Here is a 24,308-nt window from a genome sequence, read left to right on the forward strand (position 1 = left end):
CCTGGTTCCTTGATTTTTATTCTTCCAAAGCTGCATGCTAATGTCTGCGACATTTTAAGGCTTCATCACATAATAATCCCTTCAATTAGCAAGTAACATTTTTAAATCAGCTCCAGAAATTTCAAAGCTAGTGAGATATACATAGAAATATTCTCAGGCATGTTTGCACAACATCAGGACTGGGAATATTAAGAAAACGCAAGTCATCAAAACAATTCTGGTCATCTTTTCTCCTGATTACCATGATCAGCAAAGCTCCCTTTTCCTACCTTTCACATTGTCTCTGATAAGCCGAGTGCAGCTGAACACAGCAGCCTCAGGACTACTCCTTCCACCCAATTTGGTTTCTCGTCCTTTAAATACTGATCAAAGAGAGCAACTGTGCCAACCTCCATTTGACTGAGACAATATAAAATAACAGCAAGCCTGCAGACAGCTCAAACAGACTCCTTCTCTAAATGAAAGCTGCATCGCCTGAGACAATCATACTGATACAGTGCACTCAGTACTTCAGAGGTAATCCACTCAACAAAACAAACAAATAAATAAACATTCAGTAGATGGAAAGACTACATACTTATCAATCACAACACAAAAAAAACTACCCTGATATTTAAAAAAACCCACCTGCTCCAAATAGAAATGAGACTGACAGACTCAGACCCACTCCTGAAGGCACAATGACAAACATACAGCAAATTCAAACAGCAAAGATTTCATATGATTCGAGTCAGACAGAAGCAGCCCTTCACCTGTGACCATTATGCAAGGAAGAAGATAACCTGAGCTATACTGAGCTATATCGGAATACTCATGCCTATCTGCAAGTCCTCTGTCTGTCCTTTTCCTCATGACAGACAAACACCCCAGGAGAAGCCCAAACTCTTTTGGTTTTCCGATAGTAGTCATCATTTGGAGATGCCGGTGTTGGACTGGGGTGTACAAAATTAAAAATCACACTACACCAGGTTATAGTTCAACAGGTTTAATTGGAAGCACACTAGCTTTGACAACCACCTGATGAAGGAGCGACGCTCCAAAAGCTAGTGTGCTTCCAATTAAACCTGTTGGATTATAACCCGGTGTAGTGTGATTTTTAATTTTCTTTTTCCTTCCAGGTAAATTGACCACTCATTTCAGCTTTGGTGACAAATCAGCTGCTCTGCAAATTAATTCCTAACTTCTGAGGTGTGGAAATAGTGACAAACTAATGTCTTGTTCTCAAAAGGTCAGTCCCATACCAGGATTGTGTATCCACCTGCCACTCAGAAACCACAGACTGGATCCAATACCTGAGCTTGGACAACCACCATTTCAACCCTAAAGTGAACAGCATTTGCTTCCTGACTTTTACAAGTGCTAATCGGCACTGAGAGCAAGTGACCTTCTGATCAATAGTAGCTCACAATCACCTCTAGGCTTCATACTGACCCGATCCTATTCCTACACCAACACTGCACCAGCCAATCATCTTTATGAACACTCAATAATATAATATTTGGAAAAAAAGACTTGTGCTTGCCTGAGGGAACAATGGTTGAGGACGCTGGCTCTAAAATGACCCTTAGTTGCTACGAATATGTGTGTTTTCATTGAGAGAGGAGAGGTTTCGAGAGAATTTGACAGGATCAATGAGGACAGGGTCTCTTCCAAGTCTATAACTGAGAAACAGCTTCCAATTCTGGGGCCTCCCATGTAAGACAGACAGACAGACAGAGAGAGAGAGAGATGATTCTCTCTTATGTGAGGGTTACAGCATGGGTCAGGATCTCCAAATGAGTGGGAACCATTCATTGACAATCTCAATGGTCACATGATAATTCAGAGTTTTTCGAAATCTGGAACTGTCTCCCCCCAAACAGTATTCCAGGGAGGTAAGGGAGGATTGTCTCCTGCAAATTGGAGGATAATCGATCTGTGCCATGTTGTGTTTTGGAGGGATAAGGAGTCAGGTTAAATGAATGAAGTTTGGCTGAACAATCTGAGGGACTGACCAGCGACCCCCCGTCTCGATGAAAACACTTCAATTGAATTTTCTCACCTCCTCTTATCCAGCAGCAAGAAACACAAATGGAATCGGGGGTGGGGGATTTGGAATGGAAGTGAAACGCTGGAAACAGAGTGAAAGCAGCCCAGCATCTAAAAGAAATCAATGCCAGCTACAGAGGCAAGAGCAAAAGCAAACCCAGTGTTGGACAAGACAATCTTCCTGGAGTATTTCTCCCTTTTATTTCACTTTTACCATCTCACAATTTCTCTTCATCAAGACAGACTGCAACAAGCCCAAGGGTTGTGATAAAATACAACGATTACAAACTGGAGGCTCATAAGGCCCTCACTCCCTCATGTCTCAAGCTGCACAAATAGACAGGAAGAGCATAAACTTCAGAAGGGATAACCAAATCACTGATATGAAACGTCTGAAAATGAACCGTCCAGCTCAGTGAGCAAACTTACATCCAGAACCTCAACCTGAGCGACAAATCTTCTCAATACTCACTGGTCTCATCAATATCTGAGGCTCGTGGAAGCCGAGAGGGAAGAGTGGTCACAGTTGAACTGTGGGTGCACAAGTGTGGAGCACACAGGATTCATGTCAGCAACTGGGGAATTGTAAAGTGATGCATGCAATTGTCCAAGCCAGCAGCACTGTGTGGAAAAGCCTGTGTTGATGATGATGGTGCCCTGGATATGTGTTCTGAGAGTTTGACCTAGGCTCTAACAAAGTGCAGCAGCAACAGGTCACAGTTTTAATACTGCTCAGACCAGAAGGGAGTTCCTGCAAGGGAAACACGGAGGAAAGAGATTTGGAATTCAGATTCCAATCTCAATGAAGCACTTGCTGGAAGGCATAGAGACAGAGAGCATGCAGGTAGAAGCCACACAACACTATACTACACTGAAACACAGTACGTTAGTGTAAAGACTGAACCCAACAGCCAGACCCTGGCCATTGGGCAAGGGCCCATCCCACCATTTTGCCCAGTCCCATTGACATAGTTATGGTGATGGTGATGGTTTCTCATCCGGCCCCCCTGTCCATGGCTCAAACCTGAGCCAATGACTACCCCTCCCAGGGCTCCAGCTCCAGCAGCCATCGCTATCTTGGCCTTGTCAGAAATCTTCTTTTTGCTGTGGCCGGGATGTTTGCCTGGTTTGGTTCCTGACCTGACCTTTCCTTCCACAAGGATGAGATCAGCAACAAGAGCGATGATGACCAGAGTAACTGCCAGCTTCTGTCTCATGGTGGATACCTGGTCAAAATAGGAGATACAAACAAATCAAACACAATCCTTCTCTCAGATTTCAATTCACAGCTCACAATTGTGTTGTACTGAAAGGTACACGTGAAATGTGGACAATATAGTCTCAGTCAGGCTCACCCCAGTTTGGGGAGATAGTGGTGGATGTAATATCACTGGACAGGTAATCTAAGACTCATTCAAATACTCTGAGGTCATGGGAGGTGGAGGAATCGTCAATTTAGTCTTGCTGAGTCTCACAGTCACCAATAATTGTTAAAACAAATCCCATCTGGTTCACCAATGTTGATCAGGAAGGGAAGTCTGCCTCCATGTGACTTCAGACCTCCAGCCACAAGGTTGGCACTACACTGCTTTCTGAAATGATGGAGCAACTGGACAAGGGGACAGGCTACAACTGCTGCCTTTGTCACTGTTAGCCAGATATCAGGAGAGTAGAGAAGACTGAGTATGAAAACATGTTCATCCTGGGCTGTTTTCCCTGGAGCGTCAGAGGCTGAGGGGTGACCTTCTAGAGGTTTACAAAATTATGAAGTGCATGGATAGGGTAAATAGGCAGAGTCTTTTCCCTGGGGTTGGGCAGTGCAGAACTAGAGGGTGAGAGGGGAAAGATATAAAAAGAGACCTGAGGGGCAACTTTTTCACGCAGAGGGTGGTACATGTATGGAATGAGCTGCCAGAGGAAGTGGTGGAGGCTGGTACAATTTCAACATCTAAGAGGCATTTGGATGGGTATATGAATAGGAAGGGTTTGGAGGGATATGGGCCAGAGGCTGGCAGGTGGGACTAGATTGGGTTGGGATATCTGGTCGGCTTGGACGGGTTGGACCGAAGGGTCTGTTTCCACGCTGTACATCTCTATGACTCTATGCTCCCACAGCTCACCTTTTATCAATGAAAGGCACACAAATTTTTTCATCTGAATTCACAGCATTCAGGAACAATAATAAGATCAGCGGATGACTTTAACATTGAAAAAACCAGCCTCAAATAGCTAACTCCCCCCTTTTCACAATAACAGCCAAATTACTCTGGGATGCTGGAAATCGGAAATTAAAACACAAGGTGCTCTGAAGAGTCATTCTCAGTTTGGTTAATAAATTCTGTTTTTCCTTGTTCATTCTCCCCAGCTGTTGTGAGGACTGCTTCTCTCTCTGCTTATTCTCAAGTTTCATTCCTCAGTTGAACACAACGTTCAGCTACAAGATCCCTGTTTATATCAATGCCAGCTCCCTCCCATGTAGGAGCATTTTCAAATAATTCCCTCCTTGCAAAATTCCTATTCCTTCCCAACTGTACTCTGCTGCACCTCATCAGGATTTCTGAAGAGATTAGGTTCAAAGGTGCAGTTAGGAATCTGACTCTCAGCCAACAAGATTTAACCACCACCCGAGCAAAGGGTATAACCAGTCGCTGCCTCTCTCAGAGAGAATGGAGGTGAGGGACGTCCAGTATGCCATTGATCCAGGATAGATCAGAGATAGTACTGAGCAGGGGGTGACCAGTCCCAGCTTGGAGATTTCCCCAGATCATCTGGGCGGATTTTTCTGGTGTTATTATTTCAACCACCTGTTAAACTAGGGTCCTGAGAAGATTATGAAAGGATTGGATCGAGGAAATTCTCTCCTCTCTCCCACCCCCACCTTCCCTCTCTCCCTCCTGTCTTCTCACATATCTCCGCCAAGGTGCACATGGCTCAGGTAGTAATCCGGACACTATAACCCTTGAGGGCCTGTTCTCTGATTTGGTTCCTAGTTCCTGATGATTCCTAAACAAGTCCCTGTTTTCTCGTCTTGCTTTTATTGTTTGTCCTGACATGGAGCACAACTGGATCCTCCCCCTCCCTCTCCAATATCCTTTCAAGCCAGTCAGACATGTCCCTTCCTCTGACACCAGGCAGGTAACAGACGGTGTGGGATTCTCTATCCTGCTTACAAAGTATCCTATCTCCTCCCCTACAACTACCACTTGCCTTTTCACTCCCGCTCTTGAATGGTCCCCTGTATCACAGTGCCATGGTCAGCTGGCTCATTCTCCCTACAGCTCTGTTCCTCATCCACACAGGGAGCAAGGACCTTGTACCTGTTGGATAAGATCATGAGCACAGGTTCCTCTCTTCATGAATACAGGATCCCTCACACCCTGCTGTCCATGGCCACTGACTGAATTTGTGGTACTTAATCTCCCAGGCATGACCACCTCCTGCAACAAAACATTCCGTTAACTCTCCCCCTCATTGATGTGTGTAGTGTGGACTCCAGCACATCCATGCTGAGCCCAAGTTCCTCCAGCAACCAACACTTGCTGCAGATGTGGTCACTGCAGCTCACAATGAGATCAGCCAGCTGCCACATCATACAGCTGGAAAACGTCACCTGCCCGGCCATCTCTACTTTGTTAGTTAAATTATTACTTAGTTAATCCTTGGTTAATTCAGGTCTTTAGTTTTTGGCTGGTAATCTCAAACAGATTTCCTACCAGCCCATCAGGTTACTGCTCTCCTGAGAGGTCACTTTTTCAGTTAGTCCCTATGCTCGGACTCCAAAATCATCCATTGGTAACAGTGGAGAACACCACTATTCAGCCACTTGTGCCTGCATTAACTGGGTCTCTGAATCAAAAAGGTCCCCTTGGGACAGCGCCCTATCTTTTGCCAGCCACTGTATCTATTACTCCCTGTTCAAAACCAATCTGATTCCCTTCTGAGCTCTCCCTCATTCTCAGGCAGTGCCTCCCAGGAATCTTCACTCATTGCATGGACAATTGCTTTTCTAGGAATATTGCAAGCGAGTAACTTCCCTCCTGACTCCTCAGAGCCAGCCCACCACCAACAAGCCACATATCAGGGGTGTAATACTCCCGACTTGCCTTACTGAGTGCAGGTCAAACAAGACTCAATGTTTAACACCATCCAGGACACAGCTACCCACTTGAACACGATCTGATCCACTATTTTAAACGTCCACTCCCTCCACCACCAATTATCAGCACTAGCAGTATGTACTATCTACAGGATGCATGGCAGAAATTCACCTAAGATCATTGGAGATGGCATTGGGCTGGTGCTGAGATTTTTCAGATTTGAAAACTCCCTGCATAACCTGATACAGCACAGAAACAGACTCTTAGGTTCAACTCGTCCATGCCAACCTGATTTAATCTAGTCCCATTTGCCAATGCTGGCCCATATCCCTTGGAACCCTTCCTATTCATAAACCCATTCAGATGCCTTTTCAATGCTGTAACTGTACCAGCCTCCACTTCCTCTGGCAGCTCATTCCATATACACACCACCCTGAGAAAAAGTCGCTCCTTAGGTCTCTTTTAAATCTTCCCCTCTCACCCTAAACCTATGTCCTCTAGTTCTGGACTCCCCGACCCCAAGGGAAAAGACTTTGCCTATTTATCCTATCCATCTCCCTCATAATTTTATAAACCTCTATAAGGTCACCGCTCAGCCTCCGAGGGAAAACAGCCCCAGCCTGTTCAGCCTCTCCCTGTAGCTCAAACCCTCCAACCCTGGCAACATCCTTGTAAATCTTTTCTGAACTCTTTCAAGTTTCACTCCATCCTTCCAATGGGCTGCTGGAAGAGTAGCAAGTTGGGTGAGAAAGGATTGTTACCTTTAACTGAATAAATGAAAAGGCACTCTCGATTTCAGGGAAAACAGCCACAGAGACTACATTTACACTAGTGAGAGAAAATATCATGAAAGCCATTTCAATCATTGGCCCAGTTTCATGACTTCCTCTTAGTAAATACAAATTTGGAAGATGACCAAGAAGATAACCTGTAAAGTGCTTCCTGTAAATCGAAGATGCTAAGTGTACACAACTGTTTGTGAAAGGAAAGAGATATCCAGTTCCCAGATTTCTCTCAGCCTGAGCACTGACATCAAGGCACCATGAAAGTGCTTGTATCTGTTAGAATAGATCTGTGATCAGGGCTCAATTAGAAAAATGATCACAGATTTAGACAGAATCAACATGGATTTTTGAAATAGAAGACATTGACAAACCTGTTAGATTCCTGTGAGGATTTGAGGAGCAGAATCGGTCAGGGAATGTCACCTGTTGGGGACATTTCAGAAAGCTTTTTTTTTAAGAAAGCTCGGGTCCCACACAAGGTCAGTGAAAGCAAAATGAAACAGTGCAGGGTACAAACTTGGTAAAGGCACAGCTGCGACACTGGGAGAGGCTGAGTGAGTGACTGGCAGGAATAGGGTATGGAGAAATGTGAGGTTATCCACTTGGGGACATAGACAGCATACAAACACAGAGTGGGGAGAGATTGAGAAGGGGAAGGGGGAGAACAGAGACAGAGAGAGAGAGAGGAAGATAAAGAAAAAAGCCAGTGTAGCTCTCTCCCTCAGAATGCCCGAGGGAAAGTTTCCCGTTAGAGATGGAAAGGTGAGGCACTGGGTGGAGCTGATTGTGTTACTAAGTGACAATACTCACGCTCTCTCTGTTAGCGATGGCGTTTTCATCACCAGAAACACGGGGCTGCTGTCATTTTGTTTGTTGAAAGGAGATTAAAGTGTATCTCTGGTTGTACCCTGAACAGGGTCCAAGCACTCAGCTTGTCCTCTGCCAAACAAGTGACTTTCGGCAGAACACTGAGCTAATTTCAGCAACTACATTCCCAGAGTGATAGTGTTCCCGAGCCACACCCAGTTTCAGTTCCTTTGACATTCTCCAGGCTCACCAACAGGATCCCGGGTCTTGGCCGAACTGATGCAATGTTGCATCCTTTTATTTGCTATTATCGATCTGTATTTCAACAGAGACGGAGAATCGTGCGACAGGGAGTCTGCTCACATCACTTCAGATTGTGAAATCTGTGTTTTCACCAGCTCTTTAGGGATCTGTTTATTAACACTGGATTTGCTACTGATGGACTTGCCTGGCTCACCACGAACAATTGATCCTGCCTTGTTTTTTTTTTAAATGTTGGGTTTTCCTTTCCTTCTTCTAGCCACCAATTCTTCCTCGAACACTCTGAATTTCCTTTTGAAATTCCCTTCTGCACTTCCTAAGCAGCCCCATGTACTGTCAAGTACTGAGCCCTCAGTATTTATCCTAAACGTTGATTTTTTTTTTCTTTGAACCTAACCTTTACGCCCCATGACATCCAGGGTTTCCTAGTCTTGGTCTTAATATTTGTCATCCGAGGAACAATTTGCCCTTTGCTCTCTAAGTAAAACAACAAAGAACTCCGGCTGCTGTAAATCACAAACAGAGTTGGGTGGCACGGTGGCTGAGGGGTGAGCAATGTCTCATAGCACCAAGGATACAGGTTCACATCCACTCTGGGAACTGACTGTTTGTACTTTCTCCCCCTGTCTGCGTGGGTTTCCTCCCCTGGTCCACAGGTTAGGTGAATTAGCTATGCTAAATTGCCCACAATGTCCAGGGATTTGTATGTTAGGTCCATGAGGCAGGGGTAAATATAGGGAATGGGTGTGGATGGGATGCTCTGAGTGTACTGTGAACTTGTTGGGCCAAATGGCCTGTTTCCACATTGCAGGGATTCAGCTCGAAGCCAGCTTTCATTTATCGGTGCAATAAAAGTAGGTCTCAGTCAGTGACACACAATAGGTTTCTAAGGAAGGGTTACTGGACCGGAAACATTAACTCTAATTTCTCTTTACTGATGCTGCCAGACCTGCTGAGCTTTTTCAGCAACTTCTATTTTGGTTTCTGCAGTGTATATCAGCTTACCAGGTCACTCAAATATTCATCAGGAAGATGATATTCTGATATTCATTTCCAACAGATGGATCTTGCTCGTTCGCCTCCTGCTCTGAGGCTAATCAGAGAGCTCAGCTGGATCATGCCTGATCAGGAAGCTGGCATCTGGCCATAAACTCACTGTGTACCACCCTCAGTATTAGCCTCCAAAGTGATATTTGAACCAATGGGCTTCTACCTTCGAGCTGAATGCCACAACCACTGGCATATTCTGCAGAGAGTGACATATCTCCAAATCCACAGCTTGTCCATCAGCACCAGCCAGCGTGTGCTGTTAGTGCCTTTCCACCCAGTTTACTGAGTAACAAACCAATTCCCACTCCAAAACCCTGTGCATGGTGACAGTAACCTATACTGACCACCCCTCTCCTCCCCCCAGCTCTGTTCAAAACTGTCACAAAGATTGTCAGCAGCTCATGCTCCCATCACCTTTGATCAATCCTGTTATTCCATGCCTTCCCATGGGGTATTCCAGCCTGCCCTGAGCTAACTCTCATTCCACAGTCCCTCTCTGTGATTAGAGTTCTCTGGCACATTGAACACCCTCCACAGTCCTGCACCAAGATGGACATGGAACAGGACAGGACTACTCAGCCCCACAGCTCTCCACCACCATTCAATCTGAATCATGCCTTTCCAATAACACATCCCCATAAACCATCAGAAACCAAACACATTCACAGGCTGAGCTGCTACAGCCCCCTGTGGGAGAGAATTCCAAACATTCACCAAGCTCTGGTAGAACAGTACAGTCAAGTACAGGCTCTTCCAGCTCTTGATATTGTGCCAGCCTTTTATCCTACTCGAAGGAGAGACTAACTTAGGTACCCTTCATTTTCTGATCATCCATGCACCTATCCAAGGGACACTTAAATGTCCCTAATGTCCCGGACTCTACTACCACTACTGACAGTGCATTCCACACACCCACCACTCTGTGTAAAGAACGTACCTCTGACATCTCCCCGAAAGCTTCCTCCAAACACCTTAAAATTACATCCCATCATGACAGACACTTCCACCCTGGGAAAACGTCCCTGGCTATCCACCCTATGGCTTCCAACATCTTGTACACCTCTATCAAGTCACCTTTCATCCTTCTTCGCTCCATTTGAGGGAGCTAGGGCTTTTCTCACTTTTCTTCATAAGACATGCCCTCCAGTCCAGGCAGCATCCTGGTAAATCTCCTCTGCACCCTCTCTAAAACCTCCACATCTTTGCTATAATAAGGCGACCAGAACTGAACTCAATATTCCAAGTGTGGTCTAATAAGGGCTCTATAGAGCTGCAGCATTACCTCAATCACTCTGCTAATGAAAGCCAACACACCACCCGATCAACCTGGATGGCAACTTTGAGAGATCCAAGATTCCTCTGTTCCTCTATACTGCCAAGAATCCTGCCTTTAACCCTGTATTCTCCATTCAAATTTGATCTTCCAAAATGAATCACTCCACACGTTTCCAAGTTGAACTCCATCTGCCACTTATCAAGCCAGTTCTGCATCCTGTCAATGTCCCGTTGCAACCTACAACAGCCCTCGACACTATCCACCACTCCACCAATCTTGGTGTCATTGGCAAATTTACTAACCCAACCTTCCACTTCCTCATCCAAGTTAGTTGTAAAAATCACAAAGAGCAGAGATCCCAGAACAGATCCCTGTGGAACACCACTGGTCACTGAGCTCCAGGCTGAATACTTTCCCCCTACTACCACCCTCCGTCTTCTATGGGCCAGCCAATTCTGTATCCAGACAGCCAGGTTTCCCTTACTCCTTACTTTCTGCATGAGCCTACCACGGGGAACCTGATCAAATGCCTTGCTAAAATCCATGTACACCACATCCACTGATCTACCTTCAATGTGTTTTGTCACATCCTGAAAAAATTCAATAAGGCTTGAGGCATGACCTGCCCATCACAAAGCCATGTTGATTATCTCTAATCAAACTTTGCTTTCCAAATAATCATACTTGTCTCTCAATCATCTCCAATCATGAATTTTTCCTGCACCACACTCTGGCTTCCTTCTTGCTCCTGGCGAGATGTTCCACATCCCCTTGTCACCCAAGTATCCTTCGTCCTCCCTTCCCTTCCTTGCCTCAGTGGGATAAACCTATCCAGCAGTTGCAGCAAGTGCTCCCGAATCAACCTCCACATTTCTGTTGGTGCATTTCCCGGAGAATATCCATTCCCAATTTATGTAATTGGTCTCCTCATCTCGGACCCATTTCTTGTTTTTAAATTGTGTCTCCTGGTTCCAGGCCAATTCCCCCACCATACCTGCATCTACGTTTCAATGAAATCACTTTTCATTCTTCAAAACTCTGAGGAAGACACAGACTCAGTTTGCCCAGCCTCTCCACACAGTTCAGTTCCATCACCTTGGGAACAAGTCGAGGTGAACCTTTCTTTACTCAGTCACAGAACTCCTACAGCAAGGAAGCAGGTCATCCAGCCCATTGAGTCAACACTCACCTTCTGAGGAGCATCCTAACCCCATCCCTGTTATCAGACATTCCCCATGGCTCACTCACCAAACCTGCACATCCCTAGACATGATGAGTAATTTAGCACGGCCAATCCACCTGAATCTGCACTTGAAATTAGGAAGGAAACTGGAGGACATGGAGGAAACCCACGCAGACAGTTGCCTGAGGCTGGAATCGAACCCAGGTCCCTGGCACAGTGAACCACAGTGCTGCCCTATGGCTCCCTGAATGGCAACAATACCTTTGCTAATGTAAGGAGACCAAAATTGCACATGGTATTCCTGAAGCAAAACCTCATTCCTCCTGTCCTCAAGAATAAAAGGCAACATTCCAGTTGGCTTCCTAATAAAACCTAAATACTGTCGATGCTTGAAATTGGAAATAAAAACAAGAACTTTAGAAGAAGCAAGTCAGATCAGGCTTGAAACATCAGCTCCCTGTTTGTGTCTTGGCACTGATGCAGCCACACCTGTTGAGTTCCTGCAGCAATTTCTGTTTTTTTTCTGTTTCACCTTCCCAACAACTTGCTGTCATTGCACACTAGACTCAGGAGGGTCATTGACGAGGATACCACCCTGCCTCTTGGGACATTGACTCCTGGCAGCCTCTCACAAATTCAGAAATAAAGGGCATTTCTGTTTTCTCTGAGCAGCAGACAGTAAAACTGAACAATCAATTTGACTGTGTATGCTGGATCCTGCCTCCCAGTGTTTTATGCAAGTCTGTCAACAACAGGTAGGGATTGATTCCAAATCTCATCCTGACACCCACATCAGAAAACCAAACAGAATGTCTCTCTCTCAGGGGAGCTGAAGGCAGTTCAGAGATCTGCTCTCAATGTGATTCCTTACATGGGAAGAATGATAACACTATTCAATATATTACACAATCAGCTTCCAGACTGGACACAACCTTCCAGTAAGAGAGAGACTCTTTACAACGCACTAAGCCGTGGGATTTCTTTCAATCCAGTCACACTGGATTCCGTTTTCCACCGTGCACTTTGACATGTTCCACAGCACCAAGGTCAGGATTTAATCTCAGGAGAAATCAAGTGGAGAGACTGTGGACCGCCCAGTTTGTCGACCTTGTCCCTGCATCCACACAAAGAGATGGTGAACCACACCCCACTGCTGCCTGCCCATGCAGAACAGGGATGTGCTGTACTCGGGGAGGACCGCTGAGCCCAGGAAATTCTGTTTCCTGACACGGAGAGACTGGCACAGAACATGCTGTCACAGCAGCAACAGCTGGGTGAATGAATTGTTGAGTGATCAGTGAGCCCGGGAGGCGAGAAAGGGACGTTCCCACATTCAATGGGATCCGTCTCCCAACAGGACCCCAACCGTGTCACGGTCAGTTTGATATTCCGCTGCAGGACAGGGACAACAAGAAACAGGACTCCCATCGCCCTTGCTCCACTACAGAGGCTCTCCTTTCTCAAACACACACACACACAGAGACAGACTAAAAGCTGCTGGGAAAGACTCACTTACAGTCACAGTCGGACCAGTCCCAAGGCTCAATGTTTCCAGTCAGGGCTTTCCAGCAACACTCTCCTCTTGACTCAAACACTACCCCCTCGACCAGTTCGCTTCCCAAGTGGCGAGAGCAGGAGCCCTGCTGGGTTTTAACCAGATCCCCTCCACTGATTGGCAGCGAGAGACACCAATGGGAGTGGCGATCCAATACACTTGGTCAGGATCCAAGGGCTGAAGAGGGTCACTCGACCCGAAACGTGACCTCGGAAATCTCTGCAGCTGGGCTGCCAGACCTGCTGAGCTTTTCCAGCAATTTCTGTCTCTCTTTCAGATTTCCAGCGTCCACACTTCTTTCAGTTTCTATTGGATATATTTCAAGTTTGGTGGAAAGGGACACTTTTTCACGTAGAGGGCGGTGTGGGTATGGAATGAGCTGCCAGAGTGGAGGCTGGGACAATGACAACATTTAAGAGGCATTTGGATGGGTATATGGAGAGGAAGGGTTTGGAGGGATATGGACCAAGTGCTGGCAAATGGGACCTGATTAGGTTAGTATATCTGGTCAGCATGGATGGGTTGGAGCGAAGGGTCTGTTTTCATGCTGTATGTCTCTATGACTTGGAATATTTACTTCAGAAGAGGTGAGTGAATGTTTCCTGCGGAAGTTGAAGTTTTTTTTCTTTAACAAATATTAGAGTAAAGTGGGTTCTTTCTTTTTTATGTTTTTATTGGGATCTGTCCCTTGATTAAATTTTAAAAATAGAAACCATAAGTATGAAGTTAGCCTGGAGCAGTGTTTTGCAGAAGAATAAGGCAGTGCTATTTTCTGGGTCTGTGGATTGGAAGAAGCAAAGAAGGCATTTAGGAGAGTGAGAGACAGTAAGGACAAAAGGATGACTAGGAGAGAATAGGGCCCTTCAAAGACCAGCAAGGCGGCCTTTGTGTGGAGCCGCACATGATGGGGGAGATACTAAACGAGTATTTTGCCACAGTATTTACCGTGGAAAAGGACATGGAAGATATAGACTGTAGGGAAATAGATTGTGACATCTTGAAAAATGTCCATATTACACAGGAGAAAGTGTTGGGTGTCTTGTAACACATAAAAGTGGTTAAATCCCCAGGACTTGATCAGGTGTACCCTAGAACTCTGTGGGAAGTTAGAGAAGTGATTGCTGGGCCTCTTGCTGAGATATTTGTATCATCAATAGTCACGGGTGAGGTGCGGGAAGACTGGAGGTTGGCAAACGTGGTGCCACTGTTTAAGAAGAGTGGTAAGGACAAGCCAGGGAACTACAGACCGGTGAGCCTGACCACGGTGGTGGGCAAGTTGTTGGAGGGAATCCTGAGGGACAGGATGTACATGTATTTGGAAAGGCAAGGACTGATTAGGGATAGTCAACATGGCTTTGTGTGTGGGAAATCATGTCTCACAAACTTGATTGAGTTTTTTTGAAGAAGTAACAAAGAAGATTGATGAGGGCAGAGCAGTAGATGTGATCTACATTGACTTCAGTAAGGCGTTCAACAAGGTTCCCCATGGGAGACTGATTAGCAAGGTTAGATCTCATGGAATACAGGGGGAACTAGCCATTTGGATACAGAACTGGCTCAAAGGTAGAAGACAGAGGGTGGTGGTGGAGGGTTGTTTTTCAGACTGGAGGCCTGTGACCAGTGGAGTGCCACAAGGATCAGTGCTGGGTCCTCTACTAATTTTTTTCATTTACATAAATGATTTGGATGTGAACATAGGAGGTTTAGTTAATATGTTGGTAGATGACACCAAAATTGGAGGTGTAGTGGACAGCGAAGAGGGTTACCTCAGAATACAACAGGATCTGGTCCAGATGGACCAATGGGCTGAGAAGTGGCAGATGGAGTTTAATTCAGATAAGTGCGAGGAGCTGCATTTTGGGAAAGCAAATCTTAGCAGGACTTATACACTTAATGGTAAGGTCCTGGGGAGTTTTGCTGAACAAAGAGACCTTGGAGTGCAGGTTCATAGCTCCTTGAAAGTGGAGTCGCAGGTAGATAGGATAGTGAAGAAGGCGTTTGGTATGCTTTCCTTTATTGGTCAGAGTATTGAGTACAGGAGTTGGGAGGTCATGTTGCGGCTGTAAAGGACATTGGTTAGGCCACTGTTGGAATATTGTGTGCAATTCTGGTCTCCTTCCTATCGGAAAGATGTTGTGAAACTTGAAAAGGTTCAGAAAAGATTTACAAGGATGTTGCCAGGGTTGGAGGGTTTGAGCTACAGGGAGAGGCTGAAGAAGCTGGGGCTGTTTACCCTGGAGTGTTGAAGGCTGAGGGGTGACCTTATAGAGGTTTACAAAATCATGAGGCACGTGAATAGGATAAATAGACAAAGTCTTTTCCCTGGTGTGGGGGAGTCCAGTTCTAGAGGGAATAGGTTTTGCGTGAGAAGGGAAGGATATAAAAGGGAGCTAAGGGGTGATTTTTCACATAGAGGGTGGTGTGTGTATGGAATGAGCTGCCAGAGGAAGTGGTGGAGGCTGGTACAATGACAACATTTAAGAGGCATTTGGATGGGTATATGAATAGGAAGGATTTGGAGGGATATGGCTGGCAGGTGGGACTAGATTGGGTTGGGATATCTAGTCGGCATGGACGGGTTGGACTGAAGGGTCTGTTTCTGTGCTGTACATCTCTATTACTCGACATTGTCAACAAATCCCTTCAGTAGTGAAGCAAGTGTTCCTTTGACGTGGCCTGGTGCTGGAATTGTTTGAATAGTGACTAGCTGCTCGCACCATATGCATCCAAAACTGAGCGCAGAATCATCCAGCTGTCCAGCATGGAAACAGTCCCTTCACCCACCCAGTTTTCTCAGTGTAAACGAGTCCTGTTTGCCTGTGTTTGGTCCATATGCCTCCAGAGCTCCTCTATCCATGTACCTGTCTCAATGTTTCTGAAATGAGCAAACTCATTCCCTCAGACAGCCTGTCCCACCACCAGCCTCTGTGTTGGAAACAAATGCCCCTGTGGACCCTTTTGTTTCTCTCCCCTCCCACTTTAAACCCCGTGCTCTCCTGTAGACTCCTGCCAACCACAGGGAGAAACTGTCAGCTATCTACCTCCTCTGCACCTCTCCTGATTTTATATACCACTATAAGGTCACCTCTCAGTTTGCTATGTTCCAGGGAAAATGTCCCAGGCTGTGCAACTTCTCCTTTTAACACAATCCTCCTCGTTCTGGTCGTATCCCAGTCTTTCTCGGTTAATCATTTCCTTTCTACAGTAGGGTACATGCAGTGTGGTCTCGCCACTGTTCCGTCCAACTCCAACAAGGCTTCCCATTTCCTGTAGGCATAGTTCTGACTGATGAAAGTGAGCAAACAAAGCTTTCTTCACCACCCTGTCTACCTGCGACTCCACTTTCAAGGAGCTATGAACCTGTCCCCCTCGGTCTCTTTGTTGAATAACAGTGCCCAAGGCCCAACCATTGAATGTACCTAAATCCTGCCCTGATTTACCTTTCCAAAATGCAACACCTTGTATTTATCGCAATGAAACGCCATCTGTCCTTTCCTCAGCTGCCTGGTAGAGATCTCACTCTATTTCCAGATAACCACCTTCACTGTCCACTATGGCGCCAATCTTGGTGTCATCCATAAACTTACTAACTGGACCTCCTACATTCCCATCTAAACCATTTCTATCACTGGTGAATAACAGTGGACCCAGCACTGATCCCTATGGCACACTGCTGATCTCAGGCCTTCAGTTTGAAAAACGACTCTCTACCATCACTCTCTGTCTCGTACCAGCAAGCCCGTTTTGTATCCGATTGGCTAGCTCTCCCTGGATCCCGTGAGATATAACCTTTCTCAACAACTAAACATGCAGTATCTTGTCAAGGCCTTGCTAAAGTGCATGTAGACAATATCTACCACACTGCCCTCATCTACTGTCATAGTCACCCCTTCAAAAAACTCAATCCAGTTTGCGAGACTCGATTGCCCCAGTACAAAGCCGTACTGACTATCCCAAATGAGTCCTTGCCTTTCTAAATGCCTGTAGATCCTGTCTCCGAGAATCCCTTTCATCAACTCCACACCACAGACATTCAACTCACCGGGCTCTAGTTCCCAGGAAATTCCCTGCAGCCTTTCTTAAATAATGACCCAACATTGTCCAGCCTCCAGTCTTCACACACCTGACCAGTAGCTGTCGATGATAGAAATATCTCTACCATGGGTCCCGCTATTTCCTCCTTCACTTCCCACAAAGTCCCGGGATTTAATTCATCAGATCCCAGGGATTTATCTACCTTAATACGTTCTAAGACCTCCAACACCACCTCTTCTATAATGTGGACACCCTCCAAGACATGACTATTTATTTCCCCAAGTTCTCTCACATCCATGCCTTTCTTGATGGTAAATGCTGATGAGAAATATTCATTTTGGATCTTACCCATCTCTTGTGCTCCGCAAGTAGATGACCTTGTTGATCTTTAACAGGCCCTATTCTGTCCTGAGTTATTCTTTCACACTTCCTGTCCTTGGAGAATCTCTTTGGATTCTCCTTTACCTCATCTGCCAAGCCATCTCATATCCCTTTCGCCTTCCTGATCCCTGTCTGAAGTGTATTCTGACTCCCTCTGTACTCCTCAAGGAATTCACGGGATCCCAGCTGCCCATACGTCTCATTTGCCTCTTTTCTCAAAACCAGGACTTCAATAACCCGAGGGTTCCCTACACCTGCGAGCCTTACCTTTCACTCAGACAGGAATATGCTGGCCCTGAACCCTCAGGAACTCCCTTTCCAAAGTCTCCCTTTCCCGACAAACATAACTGAGATGGGTACAGGACTGACTGTTCAATGTTCTTGGGGACAGATGCTGTAGGAAGGATAGAAGGGGAGAGAAGAGAGGAGGGTGAGCTGTGTTTTTGATTCGGGGGCACATTCCAACAGTACTGAGAGAAAACAACTTCTGAAGATTCCAATCTAATACCATCAAAATTGTCCTTGCCCCAGTTTTAGCAATTCAACCTGTGGACCAGACCTGTCCTTTTCTGTAGGTATTTTAAAACTCATGGAAATATGGTGAGTGGGCCCACGAATACTCACATTCCTTGCCCTGCCTTATTTGCCAAAAGGAGGTGAGGTTTTGCCACTTCTCTCACCAGGCCATCTACATACTGCATGAGAGATTCTTCCCTAACACACAAAACAAATTTCTGTCCATCCAAACCCTTACACAATGGCAGTCCCAGTTGATGTCAGGAAAGTTAAAATCCCCTGCTATTACAACCAGATTATTCTTGCAATCTCCTTACATATTTGCTCCTCCATCTCCTGCTGCCTATTGTCGGGTTCCTGGGCAGAATGCTCTGAAAGTCATCTCCTCCTTTTTATTTCTCAGTTCGACCCAAACAGACTCAGAGAATGAACTCTCAAGAATGTCTTCTCTCAATACTGTCATGAGGTGATCCCTAATCAAAAACACAGCTCGTCCTCCTCTCTTGCCTCCCCTTTGATCCTTCCTGCAGCATCTGTCCCCAAGAACATTGAACAGTCAGTCCTGTACCTCCCTCAGCCATGTTTCTGGAAAAGCTACCATATCTCAGACCCATGTTCCCATCGTGTACCTTCCCTGTCAGGCCTCTTGTATTGAAATAATTGCAATTTAGCCCAGACTTGCCTTGCTTCCTGCTGTGCCCTTTCCTGCCCTGTCTCATACTGAGATTACCATCACTGCCTTGAATTATTTAACTTGCTCTCATTAACTTCCGCACTGTCTCCAACCTTCTGTTTCATCTCCATACTGCGCTGGATCCCAGCCCCAGCCAGACTCATTTAAAACTTCCGGAATAGCTCTTGTGATGGACCAGGACAGAGCCCCCCTCAAAACATTTGAATAAGGGAGCCCCCTCCCTAACTTTGCTCCTTGTTTTAAGAAGGCATGAGGTAGATATTCCAGGAGGGATGTAGCTGGCCCAACCACTTCGTTTTAAACTAACAAAATTTATTCGCAAGATTACCGAATGAGACATAAACAATAGAAAACAGAACATAGAATAGCCGAATTCATCTAAAAATCCAGCAGATTATCCCTATTTAATGATGCTGTTCCAACTACATACAACAATCCCCATAACCACCCCTTGGTACAAAAGGTAAAATCAAACTCAGGGTCTTATGGGGAGAGAGAGAGAGAGATGGAGATGGCAGAGGGGCTCAGCATGGAACACCTTCTTCCATGTCATTGTTTCCTGAACCAGCAGCCTCAAACTGAACTGACTGCTTTTCAGTGAACAGCCAGACTGTTCAAACCCAACCAAACCAGAATTATAGAGATGTACAACACAGAAACAGACCCTTCGGTCCAACCCGTCCATGCCGACCAGATATCCCAACCCAATCTAGTCCCACCTGCCAGCAGCCGGCCCATATCCCTCCAAACCCTTCCTATTCATATACCCATCCAAATGCCTCTTAAATATTGTAATTGTACCAGCCACCTTAGGTCTCTTTTATATCTTTCCCCTCTCACCCTAAACCTATGCCCTCTAGTTCGGGACTCTCCCACCCCAAGGAAAAGACCTTGTCTGATTATCCTATCCACGCCCCTCCTGATTTTGTAAACCTCTATAAAGGTCACCCCTCAGCCTCCGACGCTCCAGGGAAAACAGCTCTCGCCTATTCAGCTTCTCCCTGTAGCTTAAACTCTCCAACCCTGAAAACATCCTTGTACAAGGCGTTGTCCAGAAATTACTACTCTTGAGGTCCTGTATTTTAACCTTCTGCCTAACTCCCCATAATCACTTTTCAGGATCTCATCCCCTTTGCTGTCTATATCATTGGTACCAATCAATGTATACAATTGCCTCTGGCTATTCACCCTCCTCTTTCAGAAATTCAGGCAGCCGCTCAGAGACATCCATAACCCAGGCACCAGGGAGGCAACACACCATCCTGAATCTTGAATGCAGCGATAGACATGCCTGACTGTGCCCCGAACTAGTGAGTTTCCAAACACTACCGCTCAGTTGGATTTGGCCTGACACTGGTCTACAGCTCAGCCAGTCATGGATGTCACAGGCTGAGCTGCTTCTGTTCCACTTATCTGAGAGGCTACTCTCCAAACCAGTCTCCCTGTGACAGAGGGGAGAGCTACAGGAGACTCCTGCACTGCCTGCCTGCACTATCATGTTAATGATCAGATGAAATTCCCTTCAATCCATCTCACACTGGCACAAAGTTCCAATCTGTTTATTACAACAAGACAGAGGCACACTGGAATCCAGACAAAGAAGAACTGAAACTCTGTTGTCAGGTTAGGGTGAGAAATGACAAAGTAAGACTTGCATTTCACAACCAATGGACATCTGAAAATTCGGCACAGCCAATGAAAACTGATCATGTGCAGAAGGTAACATTGTGTTGAACATGTGCACATGGCATCCTGCCCAGGAACAGCCTTTTCATCCTGACCAGCTAAACTGGAGGAGAAAGTGAGGTCTGCAGACGCTGGAGATCAAAGCTGAAACTTTATTGCTGGAACAGCACAGCAGGTCAGGCAGCATCGAGGGAACAGAAGATTCGACGTTTCGGGCACATGCCCTTCTTCAGGAAGAAGGGCATGTGCCCGAAACGTCGAATCTTCTGTTCCCTAGATGCTGCCTGACCTGCTGTGCTGTTCCAGCAATAAAGTTTCAGCTTTGACCAGCTAAACTGCTTTGCTTGCGCTCGAGAGTGGGTTGCATGTGCAGGCAGTAAAACATGGGCTACACTCAGAGTTTGGCTGATGAATTGGCAACTACCATTTTCACCAAACCAGGCAGTGACCACAGCCAGAACGTGTACTGCACAGTCAACATCCTGAACAGGACGTTCAGGAACAACACACCCAACCAGATCAGCAAATCAAAATTTGCCTCATCATTAACAATGAGATGAGATGGTGAAATATTAGCCTTCTTAATAAACGGACATCTTCACAGCAATGGGAAAATCCATCTGCATTCTTGTATTTTAAGATCTGGTTTTGGATGTGACTCTGGTCCCACAGCAGGGTGGTTAACATTGCAGCTCGGCAAGAATCTCTGTTTTCTGCAAAGACCACAGCATTGTTTCTCCAGCATTGTTAAACATAAAGAGATGCTCAATACACCGACAGCAACAATTAGAAAGGAAGGTCCCATGAGCATCCTACCAGGGAACTAATGAGCGTTTGACACACCCGACTGACTGTGTTTGTTAGAGCAACCAGAATAATACTCCCACTGGGAGAAGGGATGTGGGGGTCTGTGGGAGACTTCTTCAGGGATAAGAAGGAGATTTCTGGAGCGTTTGGATCAGTATATCTGTCAGAATCAGTGCCTGTGGCAGAGGCTGACATCATTCCTGACGGAAAATGAGCCGGGCGATCACTTTACAGATACAAGACATTTACTACCCAGTTCTTGCAGCTCTTGGTATTCCTGGTAAATAAGACAACTTTGTTAGTAAATGTGTGATCGGCTTTTCCACAGAAACACGAGCGTCTCAGCTGGGTTCTGCTGCTGTGACTTGCCAGAATTTAAGCTCCTTTCTTTCAGATTGATATCATGTACGGTCGCTGTTTCATCTCGGAACCTGTTTGAGTTTTTTGAGACCTTCAGTTCCTCTTTCTCAGTGAAGGATGTCAGCTGGGGCTCAGACAGCATACTGCATGCTCAGAGCAGAAAGGTTATGGGTTTGAACCCCCATCAACATTTCACACAGACTGTCCCTCCCACCAGAAAGCTGCCCTACCTGAGGCACTGTCTTTCAGATAAGATGTGAACCTGAAGCACTGACTGCCCTCTCAGGAGCTTTGCAAAGATCCCAGTGCCCTATTCTGAAGAGCAGGTCAGCAGTTCCATCCAGTGCCTTAGTGAATCTCTACACCCCACTCAAACCCTCACTGGCACAGATGAGCTGCTCATCATCTCCTTGCTGGCTTGTGTACATCTTGTGTGAACTTTCTGCTTTGTTTCTGAAATGAAAACAGTGGCTGTTCATGTTGTACTATTATCCAATGCCTCCTGTTGTGTTTTACTGATCAGATGGTGTTGGGTTTACACTTTAATCTGTTCACCTCTCTGATCTCCTGTACACACACTGACATCTCACCCTCCCTAAACAACTTCAGAAACCGTGCGAGTTTCACATTTCCTTCAAGAACACCCCCTTCTTTCATTTTGAGATGTTGAATGGGGATTGTCAGAGCTATTTAAAGAAGGGGTAGAGAAGGAAGAACATCACCTAGTATTGTTCCTGTATACATTTGTTGTTCTGATCAGTGAGTGAGGATGACACAATGTAATTCAATGTCTGATGCAGCAACACTGTCATGTCAACCAGCCTGATCAGTAAATGCCTTTGTTTCTCTTTCTCACTAGTCAACCTGGTGGCGATTATCATCCTGTCTCAAGGGAACTGTGGTCTCTCCAATTGCATCAGTTATTACATGATTGCCATGGCAGCAGCGGATCTAATGGTGGTTATCTTTGATGTGATATTTACTCAGATTAATAACCTTCTTTTTCCATATTGCTTCCTGGATATAACTGTTGTGTGCAGTCTAAAATCTATCCTGTTGCATACATCCACTGACAGCTCACTCTGGTTAACTGTCGCTTTCACCTTGGATCGCTTTGTAGCCATTAGTTGCCAGAAACTGAGATTAAGATATTGTACAGGGAAAACTGCAGTTATAGTTATATCAGCTGTATGCGCTCTGTTCTGTATCAAAAATATTCCTGTGTACTTTACCTTTACATCTATCGATACGTATAATAATGTGGAATGGTTTTGTGCCGTACGCCAAGCCTTCTACTTGGATCTTGGGTGGCGGGTGTTTGAGTGGCTGGATTCGATCTTAACCCCATGTCTTCCACTTTTGCTGATTTTGCTGCTCAACGTTCTGACCATCAGACACATTCTAGTGGCTGGTAGAGTCCGCAGGAGGTTTCGGGGAGATCCCAACAACAACAAACACGCTGATCCCGAGATGGAGAGCCGGAGAAAATCCATCGTTTTACTACTAACTGTTTCAGGCACCTTCCTCTTGTTATGGATGACGTACGTTTTATATTTTCTGACCAATCAGTTTAAACCTTTTGAAATTCTGAATGGTTTCAATAGCCCTGCGAGTATATTCGCAGAAGTTGGATTTATGCTTCAGCTTTTGAGCTGCTGCACAAACACATTTATTTACACACTGACTCAGACTAAATTCAGAGAGCAATTGAAGAATATGGTCAGATATCCTTGGACACAAATTGTTAAGTGTCTGAAATGCCAAGAACAATTGGAGATGACTCAGTTGGAAACATAGATGCCTTCAAAGCAAGTCACCATTTGGCCGGCCTTTACAACTGTGCCAGATCTTTACCAGAGCAATGAAAAAAAATCCCAATCCAAGGTGCCTTTTCCCTGTAACTCTCTGATTTTCACCCTATCCAATCTTCATCCCATTCCCTTTATAATGCTGGGATTTTATTTGCTTGTATCAGCATTTCAAGTTCCCTTTACAGTGCTAAGGTTCTGTGGGAGAAGTTTTTCGGAAGGCCCAGTCCCAGGATGAAGCTGTCAAATATAAACATTACTTTGTAGTGTGTCCCCATTCCTGCCTTTTGTGTTGTTCAACAGTAGGAAGGGTTTTCGAGCTGAGAGTGTCCTTTCACTATGTCCCTAAAATACACAGTAACAAGCAGTGAGAGTGCTTCCCACCATCAACACAGAGCCAGTGTAAAGGCTGGGTCCTTACCTCCCTGCTGTCAGTGTACCTGCTCAGTCAATAAGCCCATTCTCGGTGTCACAGAAAGCGGTCATTCCCATCACACGTTCAGGCAGACAGTCCGGTTCAGCACTGTGGGATGCTGATGTTGTTGGAGGAACTCTGTTGTGGCTCAATGTCATCGATTCTGAGACACCATTTGGAAGGAAGGGATTCCCTGGTTCCCATGAGGCCAGTGCTGAGACTAACATTTCATCCTGAATCCACATCATGGAACAGCTCAGCCTGCTCACAATGGGAATCTGGCCCCAGTGCAGGACTCTGGTGGTAATGTCCCAACCTCTAGACCAGGATCCCCAGGTTCAGCCTACACCTACTCCAGCCATGTGTCCCAGTGTCACTTTGAACGAGGTGATTGGAAAATGTATCCAAATCGGAGACTCGCTCCCACATGCGACATGACAAGAATCCCTCCATTTCCAACCGACTGGATTGGTTTCAAATTCCAGGATCTGGGAAAGCCCCTCATCTTTTCTTGGTCAGGAAGGAGGCGAGGATTTGCATCCGGCCATCAAGAGAAGGAATGCA

The 24,308-nt window shown here is 45.8% G+C and overlaps 1 protein-coding gene and 1 long non-coding RNA gene across 2 annotated transcripts; one reads left to right on the plus strand and one right to left on the minus strand.

Annotated features, from left to right (window-relative positions):
• Window positions 1–13,219, minus strand: LOC148135683 (uncharacterized). Its single transcript, XR_015754847.1, has 2 exons — window positions 13,004–13,219; window positions 1–3,254 (listed from the first exon to the last, which is right to left on the minus strand). It is a non-coding gene; the product is annotated as an uncharacterized LOC148135683 (long non-coding RNA).
• An 8,152-nt stretch (window positions 13,220–21,371) lies between these two features.
• Window positions 21,372–23,318, plus strand: LOC148135684 (putative G protein-coupled receptor 139). Its single transcript, XM_087984289.1, has 2 exons — window positions 21,372–21,441; window positions 22,381–23,318. The coding sequence occupies exons 1-2, from the start codon at window positions 21,372–21,374 to the stop codon at window positions 23,316–23,318; spliced, it is 1,008 nt and encodes a 335-aa protein (XP_087840415.1).
• The last annotated feature ends 990 nt before the right edge of the window (window positions 23,319–24,308 follow it).

The sequence above is a fragment of the Chiloscyllium plagiosum genome, unplaced genomic scaffold (genome assembly GCF_037043375.1).
Source record: "Chiloscyllium plagiosum isolate Xiang-an unplaced genomic scaffold, Cpla_swu_hap1 HiC_scaffold_48, whole genome shotgun sequence".
Lineage (NCBI taxonomy): Eukaryota > Metazoa > Chordata > Chondrichthyes > Orectolobiformes > Hemiscylliidae > Chiloscyllium > Chiloscyllium plagiosum.

Excerpts from the sequence above, each read along its gene's own strand:
- LOC148135684 (XM_087984289.1), top strand. The coding sequence starts at position 21,372 with ATGAGCCGGGCGATCACTTTACAGATACAAGACATTTACTACCCAGTT. Across the intron at positions 21,442-22,380 it reads TGCAGCTCTTGGTATTCCTG|TCAACCTGGTGGCGATTATC; the intron begins GTAAATAAGACA and ends CTTTCTCACTAG.